General features: G+C 42.0%; 1 protein-coding gene across 7 annotated transcripts; it reads left to right on the top strand.

Annotated features, from left to right (window-relative positions):
- Positions 1–8,989, top strand: LOC141772764 (uncharacterized). Of its 7 annotated transcripts, none has more exons than XM_074644143.1 (7): positions 1–321; positions 1,406–1,481; positions 1,670–1,822; positions 1,965–2,292; positions 2,895–3,053; positions 3,586–3,681; positions 7,899–8,989. In XM_074644143.1, exons 4-7 carry the CDS (start codon positions 2,179–2,181, stop codon positions 8,208–8,210), a joined length of 681 nt encoding a protein of 226 aa, XP_074500244.1. In that variant the 5' UTR covers positions 1–321; positions 1,406–1,481; positions 1,670–1,822; positions 1,965–2,178; the 3' UTR covers positions 8,211–8,989. The 7 variants fall into 7 exon arrangements, with proteins under 7 accessions (XP_074500244.1, XP_074500247.1, XP_074500248.1 ...); XM_074644146.1 differs by having other exon boundaries at positions 1,382–1,481; XM_074644147.1 differs by lacking the exon at positions 1–321 and adding an exon at positions 578–711.
- The last annotated feature ends 4,917 nt before the right edge of the window (positions 8,990–13,906 follow it).

The raw sequence follows: 13,906 nt of genomic DNA, 5'->3' as shown, positions 1-13,906 counted from the left end.
TATTTGTTGGCATAAAAAAGCGTTTCAAGTTGTTAAGACTTTGAAATATACGTTATTAACATTTGAGTCAAACATATAAGTCAGTCCAGCAAATCAGACATTAAGTTGGCGTCAAATCCATTAAATGAGTTCATAATACTTCTATCTTTCAGTTGTGAACACAGACTGTAGGTTGCGAGTCAACACAAGGGGCGAAAGTTCAGATAACTCTCGTGTCTTTGTTGTGAATGGAGGGAAAGACAACTTTCAGAGTTGAAGTTTGAAGTACTCCGCCCTCCAGTCTGTCTGTCTGCACCGGAGCTCCAGGCTGACTCCACACAGGTAAGATTAACTTATTTTTCGTTTGATATAGTTGAAATTGTGTCATATTTGTATTCAGAGTTATATGGTGTGATACATTAACAGATACGGTAGATATCACCATGACAACAGTTAACGTAAACACTAGTAACGTTAGCTTAGTTAAGGACAGCTAGCAACTAGCTGATGCTAGCGAGACTTGTATGGACCAGAAGCTTTCAAACAGGGAGGACGATGTTAGGACTGGTTAGTCTGAATGGTATTAATGTGTTGTAACGTTACGGTAACGTGTCGGTACAGTATTACAGCTAGAGGGGTAGTTAGCTGCTTCCACATGTCAACGGCTAAACTGCGCTAACCGTTAAGCTGTTAATGCTAACGGGACATTGTGGTGACTTCTAGCCGGTGTTGGTGAGTAACGTTAGTGTTGCTGTTTCAACTAAAGTATACGTTAGTTAGCTGAATGCTTCGTGTCTTAACTAGGAGGTCACTAGGAGAGTTTAGACCTCCTCAAGGACAAAGGCCCGTCGCCCGTAGCGGCCACAGTCAAGTCCGTCCGTCCGTCTTCCGTCCCCCTCCGGTTAACACTATTAGCTCTCTCAGCACTATTGCCTCAGATGCACTGACACAACGGGCCGATGGTCGACCGACGGACAGTTTGGGGCCGTCGGTGAGCGTCCGTCGGCCTTGTTTTTACGGTGTGCCCCGCAATTAGCTCTGTTAGCTCCATTAGCTATATTGGCTCTATTAGCTCTGTTAGCTCTGTTAGCACCGTTAGCCCGGATAGCCACCGCCATTTCGGCTCTGCACCTCCATGTGTGCTTGTGAGGTCAGAGTGGAGGAGTGGAGAGCCATGTGCAGACTCTTTGCATAAGCTATTCTAAAAATTATAACTTCATAACTCCAAATGAATGGGACAGAATATTGTATTACATTTGTCAAAATACTGTCAAATCCAGAGAGCAGTCTACTGTTTACAATTACATTAAATTGATATGTTTAAAACTTATTAAGAACCTGTTTGAGCGACATTAACCACATCATTAATTATTCTACCACTGCCTGCTTTGCTAATTTCCAGCAAATTGTCACCTTTGTCTTTCAGATTGAAATGAATGCAGTCACAGAAACTTTTCCGGATTTTGCTGCTTTGGTCCATTGGTGGAATTATGGACAATGAGGTTTGAGTCAAAACACACTTTTTTCAATAAGACTGAGCAAAAAATGTGCTTCTCATGCTGTCCACAAAACACCAGCAGATGATGGCATGCCAATTTGATAACCAAAGTCTTTTCAAGCCAGTGGTACATGTGGAGAAAGTAACTGACATCAAAACACCTTCTTTGGATGATGTCCTTTTGCATTTTAGGTCTTTCAAGCTTGTGGAGAACATCTATGCAGACACTGAGATTTTCGATCCTGAGGCTCTCAACAACCATCATCCATTGACTGCATACACAGTGGGAGGGAAGATACTGGTGACCCCAAAAATGTGCCTGCTGCATTGAAGGGACGCAGAATGGTGAGTATACTGATTACTCTTCATAGATTGAGTCTGTTGCTTCTGCTCTCGTCAGTAGGCACCCCTGTCTTCAAGAACCGGGCAGTGTAACGGGGTATGATGGATGGAAAATGAGCATAAAATACAAACTTGGTAATTACAGGTCCAAGCTACGTAACGCAGGCTGCATTGAGGTCAGCATTAACCGGAGAAGAAGCGGTGAAGATGATGGTGCAGGTCCTTCTTTGAAGAGAGCAAAGCGAGGGGAGATTAACTATGTTCCTGACCACCCAGATACCCATACTGATGACTCGCTGGAGGAGGAAAGACTTGCTCTGGTTGAGGAGTTAAAGAAGAGAAATAAGAATGTTGCACTCATGAAGCAAGAGATGGAGGTGACATTCTCCCTGAGGCGCAAGGAGATTGTGGAGCTAGTGCCTATGGTGTCAGAGGTTCAGGAGCGGTGGCCTGCTCTGTTTTACGAGGCAGAGGTAAGCAGCTGAGCCAATAATATATTATGTTGTGTTTCAGATTTAGTCTTTGCAAAATAAGAATCTGAAGTTGTTTACTTCCGTTAACCCTCATCCTACCAACTGGGGTACCGCCAGACCCCAGAGGTATACTTTTTGTCATATCTCACATGCTTTGTTCTATCATTTAAATTTTTTCATCACTTTGTCAATCAATTTGTTCCTTATGACTTCATATCATTGTTTTCTGTTTTAATTAGTGATTTTTAAAAATACCAATGTATTGGGGTCCTGGGGGTCCCACCAAAAGCACCCAATTGCAGCCTATGCAGTTAAAATAGGTCAAATATAATAGATAAATCAAATGTTTGCCATGGGTCCTAATTTAACTAATTTATTATTAGTGTAATTAATGTCATCCTTCAGATGACATTAATTACACTAATAATGTTTTGAGATGGCATAAGTTAACATGGTGCTATGATGGTTGTTTCTTACAGCAGATTATTCTTGTGGTCCCAAGGATGAGGGTTAATAAAATACGTATTTTAACATGAGGATGGTGTTGAAATTGTATTGACTTTGTATTGGACATTTACGTTTGCTGTTCTGTTGTTCAACAGATCAGGGAAGAGTTTCTTCGGCTCACCAACAAGGACCTAATAGACAACTTCAGAGCAGCCATTAATCAGCACACTCCAAGGCTCCTTAAACTCTATCGGGCTAGGCGGACAGCTTTCCCGCCTGAGATGGATCAACTCCTTAACAGACTGGATGAAGAGGTGAATTTTTAGACTTAATAATCTCATTATTCTGGACATTATGGAAATAAATGTATAAAAAGGAATTTTTTTTTCTTTTTATAAAGCTGCACTAATCAATATTTTTAAATAAACATTGGGTCAAATTTGAGGTGTTGCTCATAGTGACAAACCATCAGAATAACCCCACTGTACACTACCTAAGGGACAGACAAAGATAGCGACAAGGTGGTGAAGAAAGTGGAACATCTAACAGCTAAAAAGCCAGCTATTTATATCAGGAGTTAAAAGGAGTAAATCTTAAGACTTTCATTCAACAGGTATTTGCTGGATGTGGAAGAGGACAGCTGTTTGCCACATAATCAACCTTATAAGGCCATAATATATCAAGTGTGTGATTGTTTCAGTCTGTTGAGTTCTGCATCTAAGTGGGCAAAAATAAATAAATGCAGCTTTAACACAAACTGGGAAGCATGTTTCCATGTTTGTTCTCAGCTTTCTTCATGTTTGTTACATCTTGGTGTAATTTTTCTCCCAACCCTTTGTGTTTCAGACATCTGACATCACAGCACATCGACAGACTGCAGCCTTGAAGGGCCTCCCCTTGTATCTCCGTGACAGTCATGAGAAGCTGTTCAAGAACTGTCTGGTGAGTGGTTATTAGTAGAAAATGTAAATATTTATTATTATTCTGTTATTAAAAATAGACTCTCTTTGACTTCAACCTTTCTTCTTCTTAGTCCTCTTGGCCCCCTTGGGAGCATAGGGCGTCCACCATGGATCTCCACCTCACTCTCTTCTGTGCAGTGGTCTTTGCTTCTTGCCAGGAGGTCCCGATCTTGTTTAACTCGTCAAGCATAGACCGTCTCCAGTTGTTTTTTGGTCTCCCTGGCTTCCTCTTTCCTTGTGGGTTGTAGTCCAGAGATTGTCTTGTTATGTTTGTTTCTTGTTTTCTGAGTGTATGCCCGATCCATCTCCACTTTCTCCTTTTGATTTCTTTGTTGATTTGCTCCTGGTTTGTTTGTTTCCACAGGTCTGTATTTGTAATTTTTCTGGGCCACCATATCCTCAGTATGTATCGGAGGCAGTTGTTGATGAACACTTGCAGTTTGTTGGTGATTGTGTTTGTGGTTTTCCAGGTTTCACAGCCATAGAGAAGGACAGATTTTACATTTGAGTTGAAAATTCGGATTTTTGTGTTTTTGGAGAGCTGGGAAGAGAGCCATACAGGTCGGAGTGTTCTGAAGGCATGTCTTGCTTTGCTGATGCGTAGCTCCACATCCTTATCTGCTCCTCCGTCTGTGCTGATGTTGCTTCCCAGGTAGACAAACTCTGCCACATTTTCTAGGGGTTGCTCCTTGATATTTATTCCCTGGTGGGATTTAGTGTTGATCCTCATGACCTTGGTCTTTCCAACGTTGATCATGAGGCCTAGCTGTTTGCTGTGTTCATGTAATTTGTTTGTCTTCTGTTGCATTTGTGTGTGTGTTCCTGAGATCAGTGCCAAGTCATCTGCAAAATCGAGGTCTTCCAATTGTGTGAAGGGAGTCCACTGTAACCCCGTCCTTTGGCCATCCACTGACTTTTTCATAGTCCAATCGATGGCAACAAGAAAGAGCAGGGGAGACAGAAGACAGCCTTGTCGTACTCCTGTTTTTATTTGGAGGGTGTCTGATAGCTTTCCATTTGAAATGACTTGGCCCGTGAATCCATTGTACATACATTTAATGAGATTGACCAGTTTTATGGGTATTCCGTAATGTCGGAGCAGCTTCCACAGGATGTTTCTGTCTAGGCTGTCGAAGGCTTTTTCAAAGTCAACAAAGTTGATGAACAGTGATGACTGCCATTCGATGCACTGCTCGACAATTATTCTGAGTGATGCAATGTGATCTGTACAGGAGTTGTTCTTCCGGAAACCTGCTTGTTCCTTCCTGAATATCTTGTCCAGTGGTTCTTGCATTCTATCCAAGATGATTCGGCAGAGGATTTTGCTGGGGACTGAGAGAAGCATGATGCCTCTCCAGTTCTTGCATTCACTGAGGTTGCCTTTCTTGGGAATTGTGACAATTAGCCCTTGTTTCCAGTCATTGGGTACCTCCTCTTTTACCCAGATCTCATTTAGAAGCCCGTGGAGGATGTCAGCGGTGGCACTGATGTCTGCTTTCAGTGCATCAGGGGGGATGTTGTCCTTTCCTGGTGCTCTGCCGAGCTTCAGTTTTTTGATGGCTCTTTTGATTTCTTCCTTTGATATCCTTTCACAGTTGATGTTTAGGTCTCGTCTCGCTTCTTCAATGTCTGGGGGGGTGTCTGGAGGAGGTCTATTGAGGACTTCCTCAAAGTGTTCCTTCCAGCGCTCTAGTTGTTGGGAGTCTTTAGTGAGAAGGTTTTCCTGTTTGTCTCTGATAGGCCGGCTAAAGCTCTTGTTCTTACCAGCTAACTGTCGGGTAATTTTGTACAATTCCCTTGCGTTGTTCTGCCTGGCTGCTGCCTCTGCTTTGTTGGCAAGCTCCTCCGCTTGTGCTTTTTTGTCCCTCTTGCAGCTCTTTCTGACGATTATGTTCTTTTGTTGGTAGTCTTGTCGGAGGCCTTCCTTCTTATTGCGGTCTGTCTCTCTGTTGAGTTTCAGTTTGATGTCTCGCCTAGCTTCAATCTCCCTCCATGTTGGATCAGTAATCCAGTCTTTTCTTTTGGGGTCTCGGTACCCCAGGACAGTTTCACATGTGTCAGTGATAGCCTTCTTGCATCTTTCCCAGTTGTCATTTATGTTTTCTCCCTCTGCTAGGGTTTGGAACCGGTTTCGGAGTAGAATTCCCCATTCTTGCCGTGCCTTGATGTCTTTTAGTTTTCTTGTCTCAAATCTTCTCTGTACCCTGTTTCCAGCTTTCTGTTTTACTGCCAACTTCATCCGGAGTTCTCCCACGAGAAGATGGTGATCTGAGTCTATATTGGCGCCCCTCTTGACTCTGACATCGAGGAGAACTCTCCTCCATTTCCTGTCTATTGCAATGTGGTCGATCTGGTTCTCTGTGCGGTGGTCCGGAGATATCCATGTAGCTTTATGGGTTTGTTTGTGTGGGAAAAGACTGCCTCCAATCACCAACTCATTGAGGGCACAAAGGCTTGCAAAGAGAAGCCCGTTCTCGTTCATCTGCCCCAGACCTTCTGTCCCCATTGTTCCCTTCCAGTCGTTGTTATCCGTTCCAATCTTGGCATTCATGTCTCCCATCACAATCTTAATGTCTCTCTTGGGAGCCTTTTGGAAAACTGCCTGTAGTTGTTGGTAAAAAGTTTCTTTCACTTCAAACACAGCAGTGTTGGTTGGAGCGTAGCACTGAATGCATGTGATATTGCGTCCTTTGGATGCGAACCTGGCTGTGATGATCCGTTCTGATATTGGTTCCCGTTCTATGAGACTTTTAGCTGCGTCTTTTGATAGGAGTAGTCCTACTCCATATGTGTGGGGGTCTTCTTCCTTTGGGTTGCCAGAGTAGAGGAAGGTCTCTCCAGTGGCAGTTCTTACCTCTCCAAAGGTGTTCCATCGGCTTTCACACACCCCGATAATGCTTATGTTGTACCGTTGCATTTCCTTGGCCAGTTGTGCCAGTTTTCCTGTCTGGTATAATGTTCTAACATTCCAGCATCCAATTCTCGTTCTTGACTTAAGCTTCAGCAGACTTTTCCCCCCTTGAGGTCTCTTTTGAGTTTGCCCCAAGGGGTTCATGGGTCCCATTTGAGGGTCGTCAGTTAGGCTTAGGTCACTTTCGAGGTAAGTATCCATAGTTTCAGTTTCTGTAATCATTTATTTAACAGCAGGGTGGGTGATTAGCCCAAGCTGCCGTTTCCACAAGTTATCCGCAGTGGTCGTAGACCACTTTTCTAAAAGCTCCATGGTCAAGAGGCAGTTTTGACTGTATTTTGTCTGACCCCTCGCCCTAGACCTGTCCGGTTTGGTAAAACCTGCCAGGAGTTGCCTCCCACCGGCATAGCTCTAAGGGGTCAATGGGGTGCACAAGCTCCCTTACCACGACAAGGTAACAGTCATAAAGGAGACTTCAGACTTCAACTTTTGCCTCTGCCATTTTGTCCCATTCTAGTCTATCCATCCCAGTATCCTCCTTGTTCTCTTTATCTGTCCCAATGCCCACAGTGTCTTCAAGAGTTGTACTTTGCTTGCTATTAGTTGATTCAATTGGTTTCATGTATATGGGGGTTAAATCTTTGGTTGCGGGGTATGAGATGGAAATGTTTAACCCTAAGAGATCCACATAGACCCGTTTTCGTTTTTCTTTAGGGGGGACAGCAGGCCAGCAGTATATGTAATTAATTAAAATAAATTGTTCCATGCCCACTTATGTCTCATAAGTTGTTGCAGCATCAAACTACATGTGATTATCATAAAGTGGGCATGTCTGTAAAGGGGAGACTCGTGGGTACCCATAGAACCCATTTACATTCACATATCTGGAGGTCAGAGGTCAAAATGACCCCTTCTTCCCTCTCCTAAATGTAGACTAATTTGGAGCATTATTTAGCCTCCTTCCCGCTAACATGACATGGTTGGTGCCATTGGATTCCTTAGGTTGTCTAGTTTCATATGAGACAGTATCTTCACTCTAGCTTTAAAACTGAGCCGCTACAACCTCTCAAAGACAGTAATGTCGGTCGAGATAGCCGGCGATCCCGCTGGTTTCAGAGGGTTAAAATGTCAAACATATAAGTAATTCAAGGTAGGAAATTAGCTTTATACAGTATTTGGAATAATTTGCGTTATAAATTATTCTGAGCCACAGTATTTTAATGCCAAATGTCTTTCAGTTTGATTTACTATTCATGCGTTGGTCATTTTTTGTCTGTCATCACAAGGCCACTGACCCAGAAGAGGAGCAGACGAAGGGCCTCATCGTGGGTATCCTCACTGTGTTGGAGGATGATGACAGTTCAGCTTCTGCAACAGTCATTAATGTTGCTGTTGTTGTAGAAGAAGACATCGTCCTCCAGGATCTCCCTGACCTGCCAACGGCTTTTGCTTACCTCTTTGGGCTGATCTACGCTTTAAACCTCCAGTACCCAAAAGAACTGAGGTACACATTCGAAACCATTCAAAAGGTTTTCATGGGACTTGGAACTGATCTCTCTGCAAGAGTCCGATCCCTCAAAAACAAACTTCTTCAGTGAATCCACCGAGTTAGCTGATAATGTTGGGTCTGGGACAGTTTTGAATTGCAGAGGTTCCTGTTGCCCCTTGTAGAATGACTTAAATCTCAGTTGCCTGAGATGGATCCTCCTCTTACCTCCTCTGATTTTAAGTTCAATCTCCCCACCTCTCCTCTCCCTTTTCCCGTTTCTCCATTTCTCTCGCCATCTTCTTTCCTCTCTCAATCGGTCACCTTAACTTGTCTAACTTTCTTACTTAATTTGCATATTCTCCCAATCTCACTCAAATTCTGACCTCTAAAACTCTCCCCTTCTGTCCAGCCAACACGATAACTGTCTCTCTGCAACTCACAAACTTGTATCTACCTCGAACTCCTCTTCTATGTCTCCTTACCTGCCCATCTCTTGCGCTCCGACGTGCCTGAATGCTCTCTTACATTTATCCTGCACCTTATTGGATATTGTTAACCACGTGGCTTATGTTAAGATTGAATAGTGTGTAAATTGATGACACACACCATTGGGCTGCCTTGTTATTTTATTGTTAAAGTTTTATTAGATTGACAGTTCTGGATCACAATTGTTCTGTTTGGAGTTCCATTTCAACCCATGAGCTACTTCTTGTGGTAACTGAATCTTCTTATGTTTTGTATTTTATCACGGTTTATTACACGGCGTTGTTGAATACTCGATTCTGATTGGTTAATTACGGCGTTCTGCGGTCTGTTATTTCTTTATAGCAGACCGTTGCTATGGGCGCAGCTCTGATGTCAGACTCTGACAGACCGTTTTGTGTCAAATTATTGATTTCTTAAGTAAGTAGCCGTGTAATAAGCGGGATAATGTACAGCTAGCAGGTCATTGTTGTGAAAGAATCCCCTTCAGGGCGATGCCGCTCAACGTTCCTTTTACAACAATGACTGGCTCGCTGTACATTATCCCTTACGTAGATGAGTACTCTTTTTAGTAGTCTCACTGTCGAAGTGCTGACTTTTCCCTTTAACTTTATCTTACTAAGGTCACAACTGCTACCTCATTGTATTATGGTGTTCAAGATGTGATTCATACTAGTATACAATGTTAAGTGCTTCATGTTAGTTAAGTGCTAAGACTGGGACAGTTATGGGTCTCAGCAGTTACTTGGCCTTGTTCCAAAGGTTTGGATAGGCTGTGTTTTAATTAATTAAAAAAAGAAGTTTTGAAGGTAGATGTTGCATCTGTAATTATTTATAATTTGATGGGTAGTTATTGGTCCTAATTTATATATTTGACTTACCTTAACTGTTGCAGTGCACAATTTGAAGTTACTCTAACCTATTCCACTAAATGAACTCAACTGAAATGAAGTGGGTACTATGTACAGGTTTAAGTTACTGCAACTAGAGTTAAGTTAACAGAAATAAGGATTCAAAGTTGTTACAATATGAAATTATAAATTACTGCAACTTGAGTTGAGTTGACGGAAATAAGGATTCAAAGTTGTTACAATATGAAATTATAAGTTACTGCAACTTGAGTTGAGTTAACAGAAATGAGAATTGAAAGTTGAGCAAACTCAAAAGCAAAACTTAAAATGTTATGTTTAATTGCCCAACTTAAAACTCTGCTGAAGTTTGTTACCTTACAATTTTGAGTTCTGCTAGCTTTTTTTTTTTTACAGTGTAGAGTGTAGAGTACCTTTTAAAATCTTCTGTAAAATACATTACATTTATTACATTTCAGCAGTGTTGAGGAGCTACTGTGAAAGTGTAGTAACTTTCCATACTCTTGAGGCCTACTGATAAATGGTACAGAATTACATGGAACAATTAAGGTTAAGTTTCAGTTTTACTCATCGTCCTCTGTCTCTACTGTGTGGGTGTGTGATGGTATGTGGTAGCTATTTTTTTAACCTGGTCTGACTGGTTGGCCACACCTGCAGCAGCAGGTGTGGCCAACCAGTCAGACCAGGTTAGCCTTAGTTTTGTTTTTATGCTCACATATCAAAGCAAATTCACTAGAGTCAAAATTCTAGTTTTAGGCTTGTATAGAGTGGAGTGCTGAGGTTTCCGTGTTGGTTCTGATATAATGACTCATTTTGGACAGAAAACGCTTATTGTGTTCACATTATGTTATCCAAATCTTTCTTCTTCTTCTTCTGTTTCTTCTGTACACTTTTTTTCACTTTAAAGGGACTGTTTGTAAGAATCAGAAATGGCTTGTTAACAGCGACACCTGTGGCCGTTAAGTCAACGAAAGTCAGCGTCCTGTTGCTCGGGCTTGTGCTTGTGCTCGCTCTACATAGACATGAACGAGCATCGCTCAAAACAGTGAGGTGACACACGTCAGCTAAAATCACAATATCACTCTATATTTCACCTGCTTGGCAGTAATGTTAGCTGACCAGACGAAGATCTCTCCACGAATTATTTGCTGATCCTAGTGTTGGCTTTTCCTGCCTCAGCATCCCGACCGCGGCCGGAGGAAACAGGGGAGACACCGGAGTTTTGGTCGGAGACGATAACGTTTCTCGCTGCGGAGCCCCGTCACTTCACAAGACACGGGAAACCTCTGTTGGTCTGGAAGAGCTGCAGCATTTATCTCTGCACAAACGTCCACTGTACATTCACAAGATATTCTCAGAGCTAAACTAACTCTTCTGCAGTGTGTAGTGTGCGCGCATACACGTGAGAGTGGAGCGAAAGAGCGAGAACGAGCGTGGTGTGTGAGTGAAGGCAAGCAGGCAGGCAGAGGAGCAGAGTACAGCAGAGACTCCGGCCCCGGAGACCAAAGCTACGATCTCCCCCGCGTCCTCCGACCACGGCCAACACTGTTTAACAGACAGGCTTCCCTAGATATAACTTTGCGGTTTTGGTGCTTCCGTGTAGTTTGTGTTGGAGTCCTGGATTGATTTATACGTGTAAGAAGTTACAAACAGTCCCTTAACTAATTATGCATTCTTTCAGCTACAGAAACTGTTCAACTATGAAAATATTCAGCTCTTTAAAGACATTAGTGACTATATTCAACTTTTTTCTACCATTTATACTTTTAAAAATATGTTTTACAATGTAACTCAATGGAGAAAATCTTCAAATCCTCTTATACATACTCCACTTTGAAATGCTACTTCTCCCACATACTTTCAGCTACAGACACCATTCAAACTTTAAACGGGTTACAAGAATTTGAACTGGTAAATTTACACTCAGATTTTTCATATCTTTTACAGTTTTTGAATGATCACAGTTTTAGTTTCATGCTGTTGACAGACTTTTTCTGAGTTCAATATGGCTGTGTATTGGACGAAATGTTCAGAGCTAGAGTGAGTGACATCAGAGCTAGAGTGTAGAATACCTTTAAAATCTTCTGTAAAATACATTACATTTATTACATTTCAGCAGTGTTGAGGAGCTACTGTGAAAGTGTAGTAACCTTCCATACTCTTGAGGCCTACTGATAAATGGTATAGAATTACATGGAACAATTAAGGTTAAGTTTCAGTTTTACTCATCGTCCTCTGTCTCTACTGTGTGGGTGTGTGATGGTATGTGGTAGCTATTTTTTTAACCTGGTCTGACTGGTTGGCCACACCTGCAGCAGCAGGTGTGGCCAACCAGTCAGACCAGGTTAGCCTTAGTTTTGTTTTTATGCTCACATATCAAAGCAAATTCACTAGAGTCAAAATTCTAGTTTTAGGCTTGTATAGAGTGGAGTGCTGAGGTTTCCGTGTTGGTTCTGATATAATGACTCATTTTGGACAGAAAACGCTTATTGTGTTGACAGTATGTTATCCAAATCTTTCTTCTTCTTCTTCTTCTTCTTCTTCTTTTTCTTCCATATGTTTTTTGGACTTCAACTAATTCTGCAATCTTTCAGCTACAGAAACCGCTCAACTATCAAAACATTCAGCTCTTTAAGGACATTAGTGCCTACATTCAACTTTTTTCTACCATTTATACTTTTTAAAATATGTTTTACAATGTAACTCAATGGAGAAAATCTTCAAATCCTCTTATACATACTCCACTTTGAAATGCTACTTCTCCCACATACTTTCAGCTACAGACACCATTTAAACTTTAAACGGGTTACAAGAATTTGAACTGGTAAATTTACACTCAGATTTTTCATATCTTTTACAGTTTTTGAATGATCACAGTTTTAGTTTCATGCTGTTGACAGACTTTTTCTGAGTTTAATATGGCTGTGTATTGGACGAAATGTTCAGAGCTAGAGTGTAGAGTACCTTTAAAATCTTCTTTAAAATACATTACATTTATTACATTTCAGCAGTGTTGAGGAGCTACTGTGAAAGTGTAGTAACCTTCCGTACTCTTGAGGCCTACTGATAAATGGTACAGAATTACATGAAATAATTAAGGTTAAGTTTCAGTTTTACACATCGTCCTCTGTCTCTACTGTGTGGGTGTGTGATGGTATGTGGTAGCTATTTTTTTAACCTGGTCTGACTGGTTGGCCACACCTGCAGCAGCAGGTAAAGTTTTGTTTCGTTTTTATGCTCACATATCAAAGCAAATTCACTAGAGTCAAAATTCTAGTTTTAGGCTTGTATAGAGTGGAGTGCTGAGGTTCCCGTGTTGGTTCTGATATAATGACTCATTTTGGACAGAAAACGCCTATGGTGTTCACAGTATGTTATCCAAATCTTTCTTCTTCTTCTTCTTCTTCTTCTGTTTCTTCTGTACACTTTTTTCACTTTAAAGGGACTGTTTGTAAGAATCAGAAATGGCTTGTTAACAGCGACACCTGTGGCCGTTAAGTCAACGAAAGTCAGCGTCCTGTTGCTCGGGCTTGTGCTTGTGCTCGCTCTACATAGACATGAACGAGCATTGCTCAAAACAGTGAGGTGACACACGTCAGCTAAAATCACAATATCACTCTATATTTCACCTGCTTGGCAGTAATGTTAGCTGACCAGACGAAGATCTCTCCATGAATTAATGCTGATCCTAGTGTTGGCTTTTCCTGCCTCAGCATCCCGACCGCGGCCGGAGGAAACGGGAGACACCGGAGTTTTGGTCGGAGACGATAACGTTTCTCGCTGCGGAGCCCCGTCACTTCACAAGACACGGGAAACCTCTGTTGGTCTGGAGGATCTGCAGCATTTATCTCTGTACAAACATCCACTGTACATTCACTAGATATTCTCAGAGCTAAACTAACTCTTCTGCAGTGTGTAGTGTGCGCGCATACACGTGAGAGTGGAGCGAAAGAGCGAGAACGAGCGTGGTGTGTGAGTGAAGGCAAGCAGGCAGGCAGAGGAGCAGAGACTCCGGCCCCGGAGACCAAAGCTACGATCTCCCCCGCGTCCTCCGACCGCGGCCAACACTGTTTAACAGACAGGCTTCCCTAGATATAACTTTGCGGTTTTGGTGCTTCTGTGTAGTTTGTGTTGGAGTCTTGTCCGAACAGCGTAGCCACACGCGAGCGCATATGGGACACCGACCTGGATTGATTTATACGTGTAAGAAGTTACAAACAGTCCCTTAACTAATTATGCATTCTTTCAGCTACAGAAACCGTTCAACTATGAAAATATTCAGCTCTTTAAAGACATTAGTGACTACATCCAACTTTTTTCTACCATTTATACTTTTTAAAATATGTTTTACAATGTAACTCAATGGAGAAAATCTTCAAATCCTCTTATACATACTCCACTTTCAAATGCTACTGCTCCCACATACTTTCAGCTACAGGTTACAAGAATTTGA

Source organism: Sebastes fasciatus, chromosome 8, assembly GCF_043250625.1.
Source record: "Sebastes fasciatus isolate fSebFas1 chromosome 8, fSebFas1.pri, whole genome shotgun sequence".
Classification (NCBI taxonomy): Eukaryota; Metazoa; Chordata; class Actinopteri; order Perciformes; family Sebastidae; genus Sebastes; species Sebastes fasciatus.
Note: the sequence above shows the minus strand (reverse complement) of the source record. Positions and strands in the feature narration are given on the sequence as shown.